We start from the raw sequence: 21,193 nt of genomic DNA, 5'->3' as shown, positions 1-21,193 counted from the left end.
GTGGTGGTGGTGGTGGTGGTAGCGGTGGTGGTGGTGGCGGTGGTGGTGCAGGTGATAGTGGCGGTGGTGGTGCAGGTGATAGTTGTGCTGGTGATGATGAGAGTGTTTTCAGTATTACTGTATATCGTTGGAGTGTGTGCTACGGTGTGGTGATGGTGGTGGTAGTAGTAAGGTGTAATGTGGTGGTGGATAGTTCTGTAGTGGTAGTGGTGGTGACAACAGCAGTAGCAAGGATAGTAGCGGCAGTGGTTGTGGTGGATACAGTGGTGTTCGTCAGCGTTCATTTGATGCAGGATACCAGTGGAGACTTCAGTAAGGCACGATACTTTAATGCACTGACTTTCTTGCGCACATCTTCCTGTCACGAACGTCAGCGGTAAATAATTAAGTGAAATGCATGACTCTCTCTCTCTCTCTCTCTCTCTCTCTCTCTCTCTCTCTCTCTCTCTCTCTCTCTCTCTCTCTCTCTCTCTCTCTCTCTCTCCACAGTTCCCCTTATGAAAAAGAACGCCTGCTCTCTCCTTCCTTCCGAGCCTTATTATGAGTCATTGAGGCAGGGCGGGCACACCAGGGGACGGGGAGCAAAGGGCGGTAAGGGATCCAGACAGGCAGTGGGAGATACGTAGTGGAAATATTCAAGAGGGAATCTGAGTCAATATAATGTTTGTTATTAATTAAAGTTGTTTCTTTTATGATAATCATAAAATGCACACTGAATTATTTACATTAGACTGGTGTGAGTATAATTCATCATCTTTGCTTCCTTTGCTGATGTGCAAGTGTAAAGAATGTTTTATTTGAAGTTAAATGGTTATATGATCACTAATAAAAATCCAAACTTTGTATATTAAGAAGGGTAAATATTATTAGGTTCGTGATTATATATGAGAGGTATTTTTCTTCGTTTTAGGATGAATATAGATTACCATTGTGTAGACTTCGTACTTGAGAGACTTTGTGGTGAAGCGTTACGAGACGGAAATGTGAGAGTGAGGGTGTTTCCGGGACTGGAAGGAAGGTGTCGAGTAGTAGGAGACGGAATAGAAGAAATTTGAAGTTACTGATGATAACTCTGCTAGCTTAGGGGAACGCAATGGCCCTCATGGGATTAGGACTTATGGGGAAAAGATTCTGAACAAAAATATTAATTTCATAAATATTGATACATACTCGCTTCTTTATCTTATTTTTTGCGAGTTTTCTTCCTTCCTTTTATATCTTACATGAAATATTATTGTTGATTTTTCATTGATATAGTCTCATAGTACGTTTTCTTAATCATATATTTATATCAGTATAAAGTTGTTGCATTGTTATTTTATCATTTATTTCATTGTTATTTTGATACACAGTGAAACTATTTACATTAGTCAGTTCTTTTCGCCAAATATTTTCAGCGATAGTGAAACAAGAATCACTTCCTTTTCTGACGCCCCTCCGCAAGTCCGAGAGAGGGAGAAGGGTCAGTTCCGAGGGAGGGAAGGAAAGAGGGAGAGGATAATGGTGATATCGCTTGATCGACTCAGTTATCGCCTCCAGCTGGGGGTGGTGAAAAGGGGGAATGCAGAAGAGGCAAGAAGGCAGGGAAGGGAAGGAAGGAAAGAGGGATAGAGAGAAGGAGGGAGAAAATTGTAGGAAATAGAGAAAAAAATATAGAAAAAGGAAATGTAGAACTATTTATAAGAAAATTGGAGAAATTACAGAAGGAACAGTAGCACACACAAGTAAAGGAAGACAACACTTTTTTTTTTCTTAGAACACAACACTATAGTAAAGAAGTGCACCATATAAGAAGAAAAAAAAAGAAAAAAGAAAAAAACGTAAACGGGCTGTCCACTACCACGTATAATTTGACCATAACGTTGGGTCGTAAGATAAGGCGGCAGAGGCGAGATAAGGGCCGTGTGAGACCGCTAGGCAGGAAGGGAGACGGGAAAGAAAAGGAAAATATACTGGGGCGGTCAGGGAGAAAACCGAATATAAAGAAAGGCACAGAAAGATAAGAAAAAAATGGAGAGTGGGAGAGGCAGAGAGAAACACGGGCACAGAGGCAGAGAAAAAGGCACAGATACATAGAAAACAGAGCCTGATTAGTACATAAACAGAAGAGCTTGTGACAAAAGGTGTGTTAGTCCCTTAGAGTGTTAGAGAGCAGGTCCGAGTTCCCGTTTTCATTGCCTTGTCGACCAGAGAGAATTTATAGCCGTCTCTCTTGCCCGTTTAAAGAATACATACACTTTTTTTTCCTTCTGGTGACGGTAGGAGATAAAGAGATAGAGACAGATCGGTTAGGTAGGCAGACAGGAAGGTAGGTGGAGAAGCAAGAAGGTACAGAAAGAGAGAGAAAGAGGATAGAGAAAGACTGAGGGAGAGAGAGGGAAAGGGATGGAGGAGGAAGAGAGCAGGCACACACAGACAGGCAGGCAGGCAGGAGAGAAAGCGTAGTGTCTTGAAATTTCAGGACGTTATGTCTCGCGGGTGAAGGGGCCGGTGATGGATTGTCTGCTCGCGGGGTTGAGTATGAAAGATTGTGTGTGTCGATTTTTACGGAACCTAAGTGGGAAGGGGATTGAGTTATTTACAGTTGAAGGCTGCCAATTCTCTCTCTCTCTCTCTCTCTCTCTCTCTCTCTCTCTCTCTCTCTCTCTCTCTCTCTCTCTCTCAAAGATAAAAGGAGAGGGGAAGAGCAGTGTTGCCTATTCATAGGCTATGACTAGACTCCTTAATAGCCCATATTTCCGGATACAGTAGCCAGAAAGATAGAGAGAGAGAGAGAGAGAGAGAGAGAGAGAGAGAGAGTTACATATATATATATATATATATATATATATATATATATATATATATATATATATATATATATATATATATATATATATATATATATATATATATAACACGATATACATTTAATGTGAAACAGGTCAAGCGCGCACACACACACACACACACACACACACACACACACACACACACACACACACACACACACAAACTCCCTCCACTCCAATTCGTGGCAACCGATCCCTGACCAGTCACAAAATGCGTTTCACCCTCACCCTCTCCACCCATCTCTCCTTTCCTGCCTCCCTCTCTCCCTTCTTCCTTCCCATTCTCTCTGCCTGTCCAGCCGTTCTCCCTCCCTCCCAATCCTCATCCTTCCTTTCCTCCTTCCGTCGCTCTTCCCTTCACTCAGTCTGCCCAGCCTTCCCTCCCTTTCTCCCTCACTCCCGCCCACAGCCCTTCGCACTCTCCCTCCCACTCTCTTTCTCTCCCTCTCTCCTCCCCTTCTCTCCTCCCCAATGCGTGCCTGCCTGCCTTTCTCCCTCTGTTCCGTAGACAGCTGACCGCGACCGCCGGGGAGGAAGGAGAGAGGTGGGGGAGAGGGAAAGGGCTGGGGTGCAGATGAGGGACGAGGAGCAAAATGGGAGTAAATAAAGCAAATGGAGAATGTATGAAAAGGGAAGGAATAAGTGAAAAAAAAAAATAATTCATATATAAATAGAAATAGTAAGGCATTATTTTTTTTGTGTACAAGTATTTACTGTTGTTAGTTTTATTAATAGACGATTAAATTTATTATTGGAAGTATCAGGAAGACAAAGTGAATATGACAAGAGACAGTAAGAGGGTAGTTAAGATTGTTATTGTTGAATTTTCGTGACCGATAGCTCTCTCTCTCTCTCTCTCTCTCTCTCTCTCTCTCTCTCTCTCTCTCTCTCTCTCTCTCTCTCTCTCTCTCTCTCTCTCTCTCTCTCTCTCTCTCTCTCTCTCTCTCTCTCTCTCTCTCTCTCTCTCTCTCTCTCTCTCTCTCTCTCAGTAATGATGAGTCAGCTTATAATGCATGACAAGGTTGTTCACTCACAATTGCTGCTATAAATAGTACACAATAACTCCCGCTATCACCACCACCACCGCCACCACCATCCCTCACTCACCCTTCCCATCCTCCCTCACGCTTCTCTCGCCGGCAGGAACGCGTCAAGCCTCACTGTTAATGCCAAGTACAGATTTATGGTTTCGTTGACTTGCATACGTAACTGATTAGGTGCAATTTCCTTTTGAATTAGATATCTTTATTTTATTCTTTTTTTTCTATCATGAGGGTATTTTAGGTAAGAATTATACTTGATGTGAAGTCAGTTTGATTTTTTTTTATTTTATGGAATAATTTTTTGATCAGCGAGGAAATGCTCCCACGATTATATTCGCTAATTCATAATCGCTCAGCCCTTTATAAACTCAGTAATGATCGCCTAAACTCTGTGTTTCACCGCTAAGTTATTATTATTTTTTTTAATCGGTATTTCCTTCGGGGGTGAGCACCTCCCACCCTGGAGGGGAAAGGGAAAGGGGAGCTGAGATCGTCGGTGAGCAATTTCATGGTGGGGAAGATCCCTTTAAGTCCCATGCGGCATGTGGGAAAGTCGTCCTGAACGCTTTTTTTCTTATTTTTAAACAGCAAGCAGCTCATGTACAGTTATAACCGTTTTCTTTTTTTCATTGAGTTGTAGTAAATAAATAACTCCATTTTTACATCGAGAATTTAATATGTGAATAGCTGCTCTTTTATATACGTATAACCGGAACTTCCCATTTTATGTTAATTATGAAGAATGGAGATTGATAGTGAGATACATAATGGGAAGGGACGGCGTGAGTAAGGCTGGGTAGAGGCAAGGTTACCAGGGCACAGGTGAAGGGGGTAGTCGGGGGGGTAGTCTGGAACCATAATACAGTTATGGTGCTGCCACGACCTTGGGTGGGTACCAGGTATTTCCGTGTGTGTGTGTGTGTGTGTGTGTGTGTGTGTGTGTGTGTGTGTGTGTGTTTGGGTGGATGGGTGTTAGGAAGGAATTACTGGATTTCTTTCATTACATTAGTGTCAATTTAATTAATGATTGATAGTCTAAAAACAATAAATATTACCATTGATTAATGATTACACACATACGCACACAGACATACACACAAACATGCAGACGCACACACAAACACACAGACACACACACACACAGACACACACACAAACACATAGACACAGACACACACACACACACACAGACACACACACACACACACACACACACACACACACACACACACACACACACACACACACACACACACACACACACACACACACACACACACACACACACACACACACACACACACACACACACACACACACACACACACACACACACACACACACACACACACACACACACACACACACACACACACACACACACACACACACACACACACACTTACGGTTAAATTTCTGAGAGCCATTCTCATTTCACACTCAGGGGTCGTTCCAAACTCTAACATTGGGAGCTTTTGACGAGCGAAGGGAAGGGAGGGGGTTGATGCATGGGTGTTGAGGGGGAGAGGGAGAGAAGGAGGAAGGAAGAAGGGAGGGAGTAGGGAGGGTGAGCTGAGAAGGGAACAAGAACGGTTTTTCTCCAACGGTGAGTTCCCATTTTGTGATGTTACCGGTCCAGTTCCTCTCAAAATGAACCAGTATGCGAGGCAGCCGCGCGAGGTCAGCGGTGTAATGGAGAGTGGGCCTGAGAATATTAAAATAACAAGCTCCGACTGATGAAGAAAACGCGAACTTTTCTCGGGTCGTCAGCCGTTTGGCGGGGATCGGGGTGGGCAACTCCTCTAGACGTGTAGCGTGAAGTTCTTGCTACTGTATTACGGACGTGCGTCATGTTGTTGATTTTACTGATAGTGGAGGCAAGGGAAGCTTTGAAGTGAGACGAACAGGAAGTTAAGCACGATGTTTACTTTAGATAAGCTGTCCAAAAAAACACAACCGATTAGGAGTATCTTAGAGATGAAGACGAGAAGAACCACGCATTGTTTAACATTTCCTTTTTGCTACAATCATGGTGTAAATTGGTAGCAAAACTCAGCGTGGCGCCATATTCCGGGCTAGTTAGGTGTGTGAGGTTACTGGCCACACCTTTCTCGTCTCCCACGCCTCCCACTTCTCCCACGCGTTAAAGACAATTACTCCTTATATAACTCCGTTGCGTGGGACTTCTCTCGTCATTAGTTACGAGTGGCTAAGAAAGTTAATGAAGAAGAAAGAGGAAAAAACAAAGTAACGAATACGTGTATACAATGCTACTGATATGAGGTGTAATAACATTGTTTATAAAAGTAAGGCTGCCGGTTTTAACATTAAGTATCAAAGAATATACAGGTTACCATAAATAATAGATTCTTCTCCTCCCAAGGCTTCACAATGTTCGAGGGCGTGATGACGGTGAGTAGACTTTCCTCAGTTCGCCAACTCATCTGTGTGTCTCTGTGTTTTGTGTCTGTGTCGTACGGAATCCCCTTCAGGTATTTGTCTTTACCTAATTATAGGTATGACGCCGCCAGTCAATACACGAACTCATCACTCAGTCGTTACGTATGTTACTCATGTTTCGAGGTTCTGGGATAAGTAAGGTGTGTTTGAGAATCTGGTTAAATAATGAGCAGGAAACATGACCAGGTGATTTGTCAATTTTTGTTTTTCGTTAGGAGGGTGGGAAAGGTGTAAGTAAATAGATAAAACTGTTAACGAGAGAGTTGAAGACCTTGCCAGACCTTGTAGAGAGAAGGAAGTGTTGCGTCAGTGTATACAGGACGGGCAGACAAGTTAGGGGTCGTGTTTGGTTCCTGGGAATCTATTTATCAACTAAGCCATTTCATCTATTTTTCTTAATGGTCCTGAACGCTACTAAAGCTTCCCATACAAATCAATGCGCGAGAAGTTCCTGTGGGGCGCGATATACTTTTCGTTCAAAATATACTTATGTTTAGGTATAGTGGAGATAAAGCGAGACTAAGGGAAACAGAAGGCGGTGTGTTGGTTGTGCTGTGATGATAGGTAGAGTCATGGCGAGGGAAGGGGAGCGGAGGGGAATACGTGGGTAGGCCTGGCACTGTGACTCCCGCCGCCCCCAGTGTTAAGGTGTGAGCCGTGAGTGCCATGTGGCTGGTGCAGGAGGTGGAGTCTTGTATGGGAGGCGCCGAAGGAAGAGTGAACAGCTATGGGGTGAGTGGAGCTCCTGTTGAACGGTGGTTGTTATTTCTTGGGTTAAAATCACTTTGAAATTTTTGTTATGTAGTATTATTAGTTTTTCTTTGTGATTCGAAAGTATTGTACGATTTCCAGTTAAATATAGCGAGGTGTAAAGTAACTCGGTGACAGGAGTATTACGTGAAATGTTAGTTTATTTGTTGGTTTTAAAGGTTCAGTACTGACAATGACACTTTTCTGTATGATTAACTAAGAATATAAATTTTTGTATGTCATCATGAGGCTGTGGTGGCGGGGGAGAGGGAGTTGGGGAAGGGGGAGGTGAGGCATTCAGGCTAGAACAAAAGGCAGGTTGTCGTGTTAGCAGCGAGGCACATTTCCGACCAGTCTCCGTAACCGTGTTCTTGTCTCATTAAAGCTTGTTTATGAGCAAGTCGTGACACCTTCTCCCTCCCCCTCCCCACCACAACCATTTCCCGAAGACTTCGACAGATATCCATGAATCCAGCCTAGGTTTTGGTGCGATCTTGTCCCAACCTCAGGTATAGTGTTAGTTGGGCACCGATTGGAATTATGTAGCACAAACAGTGTATTGAAAATAATAATGGTAATTAGCAATTTATTCACAGTTAGTTGCACTTAACATTTTATTCACAATTGCAATGGCTAGAATATGTATAAAGAAAAAAAATCACATAGATGCTTTCAAAAACAAAAAATTCTTTTAGAAATAAGAATGAAGAAAACATCTGACTTGTGATATTCATGATGAATTAAAGTTTTATCACGTGCACGAGTCAGAAGCACCTCTCACCTGACATGTTAAATACCAGGGTGACGAATGGCATTCAGTGAAGGAAGTAAAAGAAAAGAAAGAAAAATAAAGCTAAAAAAAATATAGACACGACAACCAAGACAATTGTGGCCACATAATGAATGGTAGATTTGTTATAGTCTTTTGTGTAGTCTCTCTCACTCTCTTTTTCTGGAATAGGGAAGATGAACGGCCTGGGGACGGCATTGTTATGGTAATGCGAATATCAAGAGACCATCGCGGACGGTTATTAGATTACGGCGGCAGCTCGTGGTCGCTCTGGGAACTCTCAGATTACTGGGGGAAAAAGACGCATGCGAGAGGAACCTGATAACATTAGTTCTCTATGTTCTTGATTTCTCTTCTTAGGACATAATTTAATTTAATTATGATTTTATTAACTTTATTAACAGGTATTCTCCGTATAGGAAGCCATCATAAATTTAAAAGTTAACCAGGGGAGTCATTTTCTGTGAATTAAGTTAATAAGCACCACATTCAGACACGTAATTCCTTCCTGTGAGTACGAAGGCGCGTGTGGCTTTCAGGAGCAGAATCATGTACCTTTCTTAACCTTTCCCTCCCGCGGCCCTGCTGAGTTAAGAGGAGGAAGGAAGGGGGTGCGGGGAAGGAAGGGAGGCGGGCAGGCAACAGTGCTCTCTTCCTTACCGTGAGAGTTGTGGGGAAAGTCGCTCGGGTGTTGAGGACGGTTACTGCAGATTCTTGACTACAGGGGTAAAAAATGTTCTTTTCTGCGTTCCTACTAGTTAGTTTGTTGATTTTATCTAGGAATGAATGGATGTATTTATACATTTTTTTTTTTTCATTTCTATTATTGGAAGGTAAAGTAACAAATATTATGGAAATACGAACAAAGAGACAGGGAGTCAAAGAAAGCGCAAACGAAGAAAAACGAGGCAACAAAAACACATAAAAGCATGACGAAATGTAGTAAGACAGACCAACAGACAGCCAGACAAATATGTGAGCAAACACTTCTTTAGACTGAGAGACAAATACACCCGCACAACACAAAACAAGAGAGATCAAAACATTTATCACCTTTTCCCCATGCTCTCCTGGTCCTCCTACTCCCGGTCCTCCATTCAACACCATTCCCTACAATTCGAGTAAGTAACAAGTGGCATCCCTAGATCAATGCGACTCGAGTGTCATGGGAGTGCCAAACCAGGTCCTAAACACACACACACACACACACACACACACACACACACACACACACACACACACACACACACACACACACACACACACACACACACACACACACACACACACACACACACACACACACACACACACACATATATATATATATACACACACACACACACACACACACACACACACACACACACACATATATATATATATATATATATATATATATATATATATATATATATATATATATATATATATATATATATATATATATATATATATATATATATATATATATATATATATATATATATATATATATATATATATATATATATATATATATATATATATATATATATATATATATATATATATATATATATATATATATATATATATATATATATATATATATATATATATATATATATATATATATATATATATATATATATATATATATATATATATATATATATATATATATATATATATATATATATATATATATATATATATATATATATATATATATATATATATATATATATATACATATATATATATCTCTTACCTCTTCGCCACATCTATTTTTAAGTGCCACTTATATATTTTTTTTCACTACAGTGTTGGGTCTCATTGCTCTTGACAAATTGGGTTTAGGTACTCGCCAGAACTGATAGGGCTGTGGAGTTTTCTTTTTTCGCTTCCCGACACAGTTTTTAGCCGATAGGGTTAGTCGAGCCGGTGATACAGTGTGAGAAGCAAGTCGTCGGTCATGCGAACGCAGGCAGCCACTATACCACCTGTTATATTATTTTTTTTTTTACTTTGTTGGTCTGTTTGCGCGTTAAAATTTGGTGAGGCACGCGGCGCTCACTGTGTTGCGGTGACGGGAGTGGTGGTGGTGGTGGTGGTGGTGTGGTAGTAGTGGCTAGTGGTAATGGTAGTAGTGGTGGGCGTGGTGGTGTTCTGTGACATTCTGAGAGGTAAGTTTTAACATGTCGTTATCTTCATGTGAATATTATTTTTTCCCTTTTTTTCTCTTCTTTGTTATTTGACATTCTAATGTTATTTGTTTTTAAAAGGAATGAATATTTTTTATTCGTTTTTTTGCCTGCATTTGTCGAGTGTCTGTCTGTTGGCATGTGTGGGTCTTGGCTGACTACAGGGAAGGGAGCTTACTCAGGAATTCACCCTTATTACCTTATTACGATTCTTATGTGTTTGGTATTGAAGGTAAGGCTGTGCTGTTTGCTCTCGTGGTCGATGTCTATTGTTTTCCTTGCCCAGTTATAGGTCTTTCCCATCTTTCTACTTAAGGAAAGTTTGCTCCTATTCAGAAAGGCGTTTTGTGTAATATTTTTGATGTCAATGTCTCTCAGCTAGTCAGTCAGCCTGAAAGAAATAGCAGTGGTAATAAAAACAACTGGCATTATAGGAAATGGAAGATATTTTATATTATTTTCGTATATGGGTAAATCAAGATAGTATTTCCATATCAGTTTTATTTGTTTTTTCATTGTGATAAAAAAGTCTTATATTGTCAGTCAGATTCAGACGGATTGCTAAAGGCGGGGCCCTCAGTCCATGTTTTGATTGACTAAAGCCACGCCTACCGACCCTGCCTTCCCTGCGCGACACGTGAAAGATTCCTCCCATTTTCTTAATTCACTGACTTCCTGGATTGTCACGTACTTGAGGGATCGCCCATGAGGTATAATTAATTTGTTTTCAATACCGTCGATGGTGAGCAGGCTTGTGAAGGAGAAAATCGCACCTTTAATATGACGCGGACTTTATAGCCTTCATCTACCACCCTCGCCCCTCATGACACCATAATAACCTGTGTGCTCATACGTTCCCTCCACTTAATGTCAACAGACGCCCCTACAGCCAGCCAGCAATTCCTCCTTCCCTCCTGACATCCCCTCACTGCCCTCCTAATTCACCTTAACCCACCTGGAACACCTTTTTCTAATGGCTCTCCTCTCCCCTCAACCCTTTTCATTAACTTATAACACCATTTTCCTAGCTCTTCGCTCTTTGCGTTTTCCTTATCCTTCCTTTGTTCCTTTTTTATTTTCCCTCTCGCTGTTGTTGCTTTTCTTCCTTTCAGTTTTATGTTCTTTCTTATCTTCGTATTCATTTTTTTTCTTTTTTTTTGGCCTCCTCCTCCTCTTCCTCCTCCACCTCCACCTTCTCCTTTCAGTTCCATGTCCTTCCCTCCTAAGATCGATTCATAAAGCCCTTTGATGGCTCCTGACAGTTACAGATTGGTCGATCTAGACGCTTAACTATTTTATTGTACGACGCATCGCTGATAAACATGATGTATCTTTTGTCACTTTCCGTCTTTGTGTGTATATCATGTCAGCTCAAAGAAGCGTCCTGTTATTTTCAGATGCATAACAAGTTTTATTATTTTCGCAAGTTAAAGTTATCATAGGTTGAAATAGAAAGTGGGAAGTTTTTTGTTTGTTTGAAGGAAAGGAAAAGAGAGAGAGAGAGAGAGAGAGAGAGAGAGAGAGAGAGAGAGAGAGAGAGAGAGAGAGAGAGAGAGAGAGAGAGAGAGAGAGAGAAATAGGAGAAGGAGGAAGAGGAGGAAAGTAAATGAAGAGGGACACGACCTACTTCACACTGACTATTTTATCTTCTCAAATAAGAAATTGATTGGTGTTTTTCATTTCCCATTTTCTTTCCAAAGTTTTCCAAGTGATCGAGCGAAATACCATGAAAAGGCAATCAAACTGGTGACAATATTAATAATTCATATATAACATTGTCATTATTATTATTATTAGTAGTAGTAGTAGTAGTAGTAGTAGTAGTAGTAGTAGTAGTAGTAGAAGTAGTAGTAGTAGTATCAGTGGGTTTCAATACATGTTATGCTTTAGGAGAAATCATATCTAATAGCACAAAATCAGGGTAGCAAGAACACTGGCTGCTGGAACGATCGTGGCAAAAACTGTCCCTTCTATGTAAGTCTGGAACTCAGGTAGTGAAGGCCAGCAGCGTTCAGATGGTTGCTCGTTCATTTACTTTCTCCCTTAAGCAAACAATTCTGTTTGCTGACGTTATTGTTATTTTCTCTAGGCACATGGGAGGTCTGGGTGTGACAGCAGGGTGTGGCGGTGGTGGGTGTTAGTGGTGGTGATGGTGCATGGTGATAGTGGGGGTGCTCATTGGCCCTGTTTAGTCGCGGTGGTAAAGGTGACAAAGGCAGGGTGGAGGTGTGTGAGAGCCTGCGTGTTTCTGGTTCACGGTGAAGGGAGCGACAGGCTAGAGAACCGAGGAAGGCAAGTACAGGTGAATAGAAAGAGGAAAGAGTAATTGCTGAATGCTAAAATAAGAAAATATGTTAGTGTTAGTGTATGAATGTAAATACAGTGTTGTGTGTATAAACTAAAGGACAAAAGTTTTGCATCCCCGTAAACGGAATCCAGAAAATGTTTGGAGACGCCACAAATCCATCAGTTACAAACATATCCAATAATGTAGAACGTAACGTGACACTAACCCAAAATTTATGTCCGAATTGGAGAGTTCAGAGTGGAAAGGGAGAGGGGTGACCAAATGGAGGTGTGAGGGGCGAGTCGTGAGGGGTCAGAGGTTGTCTGAGCGTCCCTCTCACTGGCTAGGGGAGGAAGGAGGCCGACAGGAGTGCGTTGGCCGCCTTATGTTCGTGTTGGGGGCGACAATCGGCTTCTGAGACAAGATAAATTGCATTCGTCATTGAGCCACTGTCGGGGGTACGGGGACTCAGAAGGTAAAGACCCGCAGGCCAAGGGCGGGGAGTTCTGGTAAGGGTGCAGGGTTGGGTAAGTTTTGGGCAGAGAGGTGTTTACTTAGCTGGTTTACATGAACAAATAAACCCACAAGATAAAATAGAGGTGTGTGACAGAGAAGTGGATGGAGGACTGGAAATTCAGGTGTCTGAAGCATGAAGTTCGAGGGAATCCTTAGTGTCAGCTCAGCTTCAATTAATGTAATGAGTTATATTGAACATGTGTGATATGAAAATGTAAAATTCATGTTCCGAAACTCTTCATTTATAAGCGTAAAGTTGTTTCATATTGCAAGGGCACAAAGTAGTACATAATTTATAATCTTCTTTAGTGAAAATTCTTCAAAGTATTTCTTGCCCATGCGTTTACGTCTTGTAAACAAAGATTAACACACACACAAAAAAAAAAAAAAAAATCCATTGCAGACCAGACAGCGACTAGAAATAATGTCTCTTAAAATAAGATTCCACTCCCGTATAATTTCAACACGATTAGACCATTAGCATACGAATAGCTGGGAAGGGTGGCAAGGATGGAAGGGAGATGGGGAGGAATGGACAGGCAGCATTTCCGTCAGGTGGAGGAGCGTGAGAAGTTTTGTGGAAGAAGAGAGGAGACGGGTAAGAAATAGTTGAGGACGAATAAGGAGGATGAATAGGAAGACTAGAATTAAGAGACGGAGGTGAGGCAAGGAGAATTTCCGTCAGGGTAATGGTATGGAGGAAACGTGATGGTTCCTAAAGAAAGTTGCGAGGAGGTGTAAGACCTGAGCAAAAAGAAATAGAGAGATAAGGAAAACGGAAAATTACTTCACGGGAAACATGGCTGTCTAGCAAGTATGAAGAAAAAAAAAAATACAAAACAAGCTAAACACAATGTAATGATAAGGATAAACCGTATTGATTCCAGAAGGATAATTCACATTTGTCTAAATGTGCTTAACTCTCTAATTTATGTGGTCTATTTTAAATCTTGATGGAATGATGTGGCACAAATTTAGAGCATAAATTTTTAAAGAATCTACGGACAAGAGAAGGTTGACAAATTAGTTCAACATTGACTAATTTTTCTTATTCTTTGTGTGAAACAGTACATTAAAACTAGATTATTTAATATCGTTATTTCTATCCTACCAAAAATAAAAGAGACTAATGGCAATGTGTTCTCTCAAAACAGTAAAATAGACCTGCAAATACAAGGAGGACTTGGAAACAAATCGCTCTATAAAGCTGTTCATTGGTCAATATCGAGGCTAGTTTCTTTCTCATTTGTCAGTAGATTTCGTGTCTGCTGGAGGTCCTTCATCATCATTGGTCACCGACGAGTATTAGAATAAACAAACAACGTCCGACTCCGTGACAAATCTATTGGATATTTGTTTGTGTTCAATTCTTATATATTTTTTCTCTTTTTTCACTGTCATTTTTTGTATCGACTCTTATTTTCATTTTCTTTACCCGTGTCCATTTCGTCTTCTAATTTTGACATTTCCTTATTATACGTTTGATTTTTGTTTTATTTTCTGTCACGCCTTGATTATTAGTACTTCTCATTTCTCTCTTTATTATGTTTATATGGTCTCTCTCTCTCTCTCTCTCTCTCTCTCTCTCTCTCTCTCTCTCTCTCTCTCTCTCTCTCTCTCTCTCTCTCTCTCTCTCTCTCTCTCTCTCTCTCTCTCTCTCTCTCTCTCTCTCTCTCTCTCTCTCTCTCTCTCTCTCTCTCTCTCTCTCTCTCTCTCTCTCTCTCTCTCTCTCTCTCTCTCTCTCTCTCTCTCTCTCTCTCTCTCTCTCTCTCTCTCTCTCTCTCTCTCTCTCTCTCTCTCTCTCTCTCTCTCTCTCCCGTAAATACTGGTCTTTGCTGCAATCCCGTCTTCTAAGTTTTCATACCCTCTCTTATCTGCCTCCTCCTCCTCCTCCTCTTTCATCCATCCATCATTCCTCTGAGCTTTACTTATCTTCCTCCATGGTCTTGCATTCACCTCTTTACGTATTTACTTTTTTTTTTTTTTTTTTTGCAGGATTTTGTCATTCGTCGCTTTATTTTGTTTCAGTCCATTTGCACTGTCTCCCCTTTGTTTGTTTATGTTATGTCTTTTTTTCCTCTTCTCGTTTATCATCTCGTGTTTTCATTCTCGCCATTTACACTCGTCTGCCATTGCTTCTTTTCATTGTTTTTTTTTTTTTTTGCTTTATTACTCTTATGTTGTGATTGCTATATTTTTGTTATTACTGTTTTTTTTTTTCTATTATCTCTATCTTTATTTTCTGTTAAGTATAGAATTTTCCCCATCCACCCACCACCACCATCACCACCACAGCCGCCTCCACCACTTCGGCCTGTCATCAGATCCAACCCTCATTTTCTCCCTCATTCTCTCCTACTCCTCCCACTTCTTTATCACGTGCGACAGCCTCTCAGTTCCGATCCCTCCAGACCCTCGTGATAGCCTTCTCCCTCCACCCCTTGGCTTCCCTGAACCCCCGAAGAGGGTAACCACTGCATCCCGTGAAGTATTTAGTTAACCCTTAACTTCAAATAATAGTTCTTTCAATTTTTTTTTTTTTAAGGTATATGATATCTTTCAGCATTTATTCGTATAGTCATCGCATTGAAATTTCTTGTTCCTTGATTCTTACTGCAGTATTTTCATGTTTGTTCCCTTGCATTATTTATTCTTGTGCCATTTGCCTTGTTCCCTCCCCTTGCTTCTCACATTTCCCTCTTTCCCTTCTCCTCCCCTCGTATCGGAGTTTCCCTTTTCTCTCCCGTTTCCGCCCACTGCCCTCGCCCTTCCTCGACCTCCCCCCGTGGCACGTGACACTCTCGGCCGCCAAGTTTACGATAACGATGGTGATGTCGATGACGAAAATGGCCGCGGGTAACTGCCTGATCCCCGCTTCTCACGCCCGAGTGGGGAGGAAAGAGAGGCGGCGTTGTAACAGCAGCAGCAGCAGCAGTAGGAGGAAGAGGAGGATAGATATGAGAGGGGAAGGGAAAAGCGACACTCAAGGATGAAAGAATAACTGAATCAAGAAGGAAATGTTTGAGAGGGGTGAGCAAAGAAAAAAAAGTAAAACGTCCGGACAAATAAGGGACATTTCAATTTAGATTCAGGAAATGGGTAAAAAGTCAAAGGGAAGATGTATGAGAGAAATTACTTCCCTGCTTTGCAAATAATAGAAGGGAGGAGAAAGGACAGGAAACTCGGGGAAAAGTTTAGAACTGAAATGGTTTGAGTTCTTCCTAGGAGGACAAAGGAAATCACTTAAAGAGGCGAGTAGAAACAAGCTTAGACAATGAGAGTAGTTAAAAGTGGGAGCGGTTTGTGGTTTAGTCTCATTCCATTCATTTGTTTTCTCTTCCTTCTCTTCTGAAAAAAAAAAAATCCACACTAGCCTTCACTCTACATTCATCTTCCGTGCTCTTCTTTCTCCACCCGGTATCCTCCTATTCATATCTCTGCTCATCCCACACACCCGTCCTTCTATTTACTATTACCCCAATTCTTATCACTGTATCTTTCATTCCACATCCGCCTTCGCTCCACGCTTATCGTAACTCGCGTCGCTTCATCAGATGCGACATTGAACCAATCAGTTGATGAGCCTCGTGTATTGTCTTCGTGGGGCTCCGGACTCCTCAAGGATTAAGAGTTTTTTTGAGGGGCTAGAAGGACTAAAATCCCCCATGCGTCATCGGCCCAGCTGGGGACAGTGCTGCCAGATCCAGTGTTCATGTTCATATTTCGCCATCGATTCATAATATTGCTGTGTAGAAGTATATGTTGATGTCTTTTGTGATATTTGATCCTGTGTAGTCAATTTGAAGTTGTTCTAATAAAGATATTGGGTGTCATTGTGAGATGAGAGAGATATAGCAATGTGCGAAGCGAGTTGTGATTCTCTCGTGATTGGCAATAGTGAGTGAGGGAAGAGCCCGCGCAAACCCGAACCGTCTGACCGACCGACCGACGACCGACCATGCTGACGAGGGAAGAGAATAAAAGAATCGTCTCCCCCGTCGTGACCACTAGAGTTTTGGCTTCCCCCAGCGTGTCGAGTGACCTCCCCTCCCCAGCAGCAGGCTCCTCCCTCCCTCCCTTACTAGTGTCGCATGAGAGTGGCGTGGATCAAGAAGTATCACTGAGTTCTGGTGAAACGATCGGTCACTCACGAACCTAAGTGACGGTGGACGTGAGCGAAATGAAGTGATGAAAAGTGCTGTTTTATATTACTGTCAATGAAAATAAAGTGAAAGAAATATATGTGGAACTCTCGTATGTTTTGTTGAGTGTAGTCGTGAGTCACTGTCGCCGTCCATCAAACACGAAGGTTGTAAAGTGGCGGTGAGTGACAAGTGAGTGACAGGCGAGTGACATGAAGCTTGAAGAGGTACTCGTGAGCATGGTAAGTGTTCATAAGTAGGCGTGCTAACTATATCATCATCGAAAATAGTGCCGACGCAAAAAAAAGGACCCATAAATATCTCCCACTCACCACCACCTTAACTCCTCACCACCTTCACCACCGCTACCATTCCCTCACAACCACATCCTCCACCACAACTTCTCGCCGCCACAAGCGCACCGGAGCAAGCTTGAGGAGTGACAATGATGGAGGGAGGGAGAGAGGAAGGGCGGCTGGTAACTAGTGTGAATGTTACCACAGATCGAATAACTTCATTAGACCGCCATTGCCTCGGGTGCCACGGTTCCCTCACGCCTCGACCGCCCTCCAACCGCAACTAAACTACCCTGTTAACCGCCGGAGTTTTTTTTTCCTTTTTTTCTTTGCTCTGTTTATTTTTTTTTTCATAATTTCCTAGATTTTTCTGTATAAGGCTGGAAATGTAATGTTTCTCTAATGTCTGTTCGTTATTGAGGATTTCTGCAGCATTTTTTTATTGCAATTTTTATCATGTGGTGATATTTTTGCTTATTCATCTGCTTCTGTTAGCTCTTGTGATCATATTGACAGTGAAAAAAATGCCATCGGTTGAGATTGAATGAAAAAAAAAGTAATAAAATGGGATCGATTGTAAAAAAAGGGGAAAATGGCAGCCGTGTATAAAAAAGGGCAACTTGGCCAACAAAGGAGGATAAAGAAAGGATTACAGAGCACAATACCGTTCGCCCGATTGTGTACACCAGCCACGTCCCCTTCCCTGTCCCCTCTTTCCTTCTGTGTGTACACGCCTCCTTATGTGTATACCCTCTGTACGTGCCTCATGTACCCCACGAGGAGCCCTGTGACTGTTGATGTGCAAGGCGTCCGCTGCGGCAAAGTTTAGCACAAGCTGACAGGTTATGATCGCCATATGCTGACTTGATTGATGTCCACTTTAGATCTAGCTGGCGGCTGGGAGTGTGAGAGACGCGGGAGAGTAGAGGGAGAGGTGGCGACGAGGGACGGAGTGGGTGGAGCAGAGGTGTCAGTAAGGTCATGTGTTTTATGGATGGTGGCATTATTGGGCAGATTACTTTGTGGAGACGATAATCTAAAGTGAGAAACTAATACCCCTCGGACGCGCCATGCCACGTGACGTGTTTCAGCGAGGGTCTCCGATTGGCTGACGAGCTGATGACATGAGGTGCCGTATGCCTCCAGGGGACGGGACTTCTCCCTCCCTCTCCCTTGGCTACGGCTGTGTTGTTAGGTATTAAGTTTCATTCTCGCTGCTAAGTCGGTCTGCATGCATATTTTAAGTGTGCGTGCTAGATTTGTGTTTGTTTTAACTCTAACCAACTTCCTGAGAAAATATGTGCCAGTGTGTGTATATAAAGACCACGACCCTCATGTAGGCCGCCCCTTCTCTCCTCTCCCCTCTCCCTTCTCCCCCTGACTCCCCGGAGCGAGGTCTCCCCCGTCGGAGTGGGAACGTGCTGGAGTGCGTGTTCTTGTTTTGGTTCTGCACGCGCCGGGTCCCAGTCACGCATCCACCACAACCCATTTAACACTGGCCACTACTCTGCCTCCTCGCCCACAAGGGGACGCTGACTGCCCCCACCCCCTCACGCCGCGCCGTGCCACGTGTTTGACAGTGCAGTGTTATTGCTTGGGATTTACGCTGTGCAGAGTGCCAAGATGAGGAGGAGCGGAGTTTGACCCTCTCTGGCAGGGCGGTGCTCTCACCTGCTGCCGAGCCGCCTCATAGAAAACTGATTCTCTAAGCCGCGACCCACGTGTTTAAGTGTCATTAGTGGTTGGTTTATCCCAGGAATAGTGTGGAGCTGCTGCGGTCCCCTTGTGCCTGGTGGTGGTAGTTCTGCTGGTGGTAGTGTCTGACTGGATATCGACAGCTGTCACTAACGTGCCTTCTTTAGATCACCAAGTGAAGCCTCCTTGTGATTGAAAAATGGTGCGTTTTATTCCCATGTTGCACGAACCTTATTCTTATTTAATCAAGAGCGTGACGTGACGAGCTTTACGAGCCAGGGATTCTTTACGTCACAGGGTGAAATAATTGAACACCTTGGCAGGTCACACACCGCGGCTGTGATGGGTGTCGTCATGCGAGGCTCCCCCTCTGCCCCGCGTGGCACCGGCATCAATAACACCGAGTCGCCTTTGTCACTCGGAACCTTCGATGATTAATACAGGATATGTATATGACACCTGTGGAGAATGAGAGGGGCGAGAGGAAAGTTGTAGCTTTGTGAAAGGAAAACCCATATCTGTGTTACTTGTGTGGTGTTGAGACTATGGTGATGAGTGGAGGAAAGAGAAGGGAGAAGCTACAGCTGGAGAGGAATTTCACCTAAGGAATGTTGTAAGGGTGGGATCCTAGTGTCTGGGAGGAACTGAGAAGGGAACAAGATGAAGGGACTGGGAGATACAGAGTGGCAGAAACGGGAAAAGGAGACTGGCAGGGAATATCACTAGAGAACATGAAGTTAACAGATATTCTACTTACGTGAACATAAAACGGATGGGAGAGGAGAACCAGGATGTCTGTCATTGAATGATAATTATTATAGCTGCCGGAAGGATGCATATTTGACGTGTGACGTGAAAGAATGATTAAGTACATCCATAATAAGGTACTTCGAAGGATTAACGTTATCTATGAAATCCTCATTTATGTATATATTATAAAGTGACTTCCAAACAAAAAAATAAAAAAACGTTAGAGGTAGAGAGCGGAGAGAAAGTAAAAAAAAAAAGAAAGAAGGTGCACTGGTTTAAAGGAGGGAAAAAAGGGTGGGGTGGGATGGACGAGGTGAAAGATGAGGTAGCGGGAGGATACGGACGGGGCAGGAACCACGTGGGGCATAATTAGTTGGACAAAATGTATATTATGTATACGGTCGAGGCCTTACGGAGGAGTGAGAAGAGTTATAGTAGCATTAAAAACAAAGCAAGAGGAGCAATTAAATAAGGACTAAAAGGATTCATGGCGCGAAGGGAGTGAAAGGACATGCTTGGGATACATAATTGGTGTCCAGCATATTGAACCCTTCCGTCCCCACCCTGTTTCTGCTTTATTTATGACATCCGCAGCATGATGTGTCCGGGAACTGTGGCCCAGAACTCTCGTGTGTGTGTGTGTGTGTGTGTGTGTGTGTGTGTGTCAGTTGGTGGGTGAATGTTTTGGTGAGTTATGTTTTTCCTCTCACCTATATTCTTACCTTCCGGCATATCTCTCTACGTCAGTCGCCTCTTCTTTCCCTCCACTTCCATATCCTTCCTTCCCTCCCTCCATGACCCAGGCTCGCTCCCCATCGTGAAAAATGAGGTGCGTCAGCCTATGGTTGGCTAATCAATAACGTAATGGCCACCCAATTATGGACGATGTTTAAACGAGGAGCCAGAAGAAGGACTGGCAGTGAGTCCAGCTGCCTCTCGGGGACTTTACTGCAGCTGCATCAGGGGAGGAGGCGTCACCAGGGATTAGAAAAAAATATATGAGTAGGGGGCAGGGAAAGAAAGCCAGCATAGGCCTGTTAAGCTCTCTGTATTGTAAGCATATGTGTAGCGAATAAATGTTTCGTGTCCTGTAAGGGAGTCAGCCATCTAGCTCCTACCAACTTGTCGATTTTGTATATAGACTAACGTAGCGTGTGGTCGTGTCCATGTTTATGCTTTAATATGAGTCTTTCTTCTTTATTGTACGCGTGTGTTTGCGTGTCGAAGTACAAAGTCAATATCTTGTTGAAGGTGTCGGTGGGGCAGAAGGGGCTGTGTGCGTGCCTGGGTGACTTGCGCACGTGTGTACCTTCTGTGTGCATATCATTATGTAAACGAAACTTTATAAGAAGAACAGCGGCGTAAGTTAGTGAATGGAAAAGAGGCTGTGAGGCGCAGCGTCAAAGGGGTGGGAAGGAGTACTGGGACAGAGGACAGGATGGAGGGG

At 42.8% G+C, this 21,193-nt stretch overlaps 1 protein-coding gene across 11 annotated transcripts in view; it reads left to right on the top strand.

The window, feature by feature from the left end:
* LOC123499346 (homeotic protein ultrabithorax-like) overlaps window positions 1-21,193 on the top strand; it is an 817,282-nt gene that overhangs the window by 754,619 nt on the left and 41,470 nt on the right. The window contains exon 2 of one of the 11 annotated variants that reach the window (XM_045247235.1): window positions 6,258-6,286. The exons of 9 other annotated variants lie outside the window; for them this stretch is intronic. In XM_045247235.1, coding sequence (XP_045103170.1) covers window positions 6,266-6,286 — 21 coding nt within the window. In that variant the 5' untranslated portion in view covers window positions 6,258-6,265. Of the gene's footprint in view, window positions 1-6,257; window positions 6,289-21,193 lie in introns of those variants that run through there. One more of the 11 variants, XM_045247229.1, reaches the window with a different exon arrangement.

This window comes from Portunus trituberculatus, chromosome 49 (genome assembly GCF_017591435.1).
Source record: "Portunus trituberculatus isolate SZX2019 chromosome 49, ASM1759143v1, whole genome shotgun sequence".
Classification (NCBI taxonomy): Eukaryota; Metazoa; Arthropoda; class Malacostraca; order Decapoda; family Portunidae; genus Portunus; species Portunus trituberculatus.
This window is presented reverse-complemented; position numbering and strand designations above follow the sequence as displayed.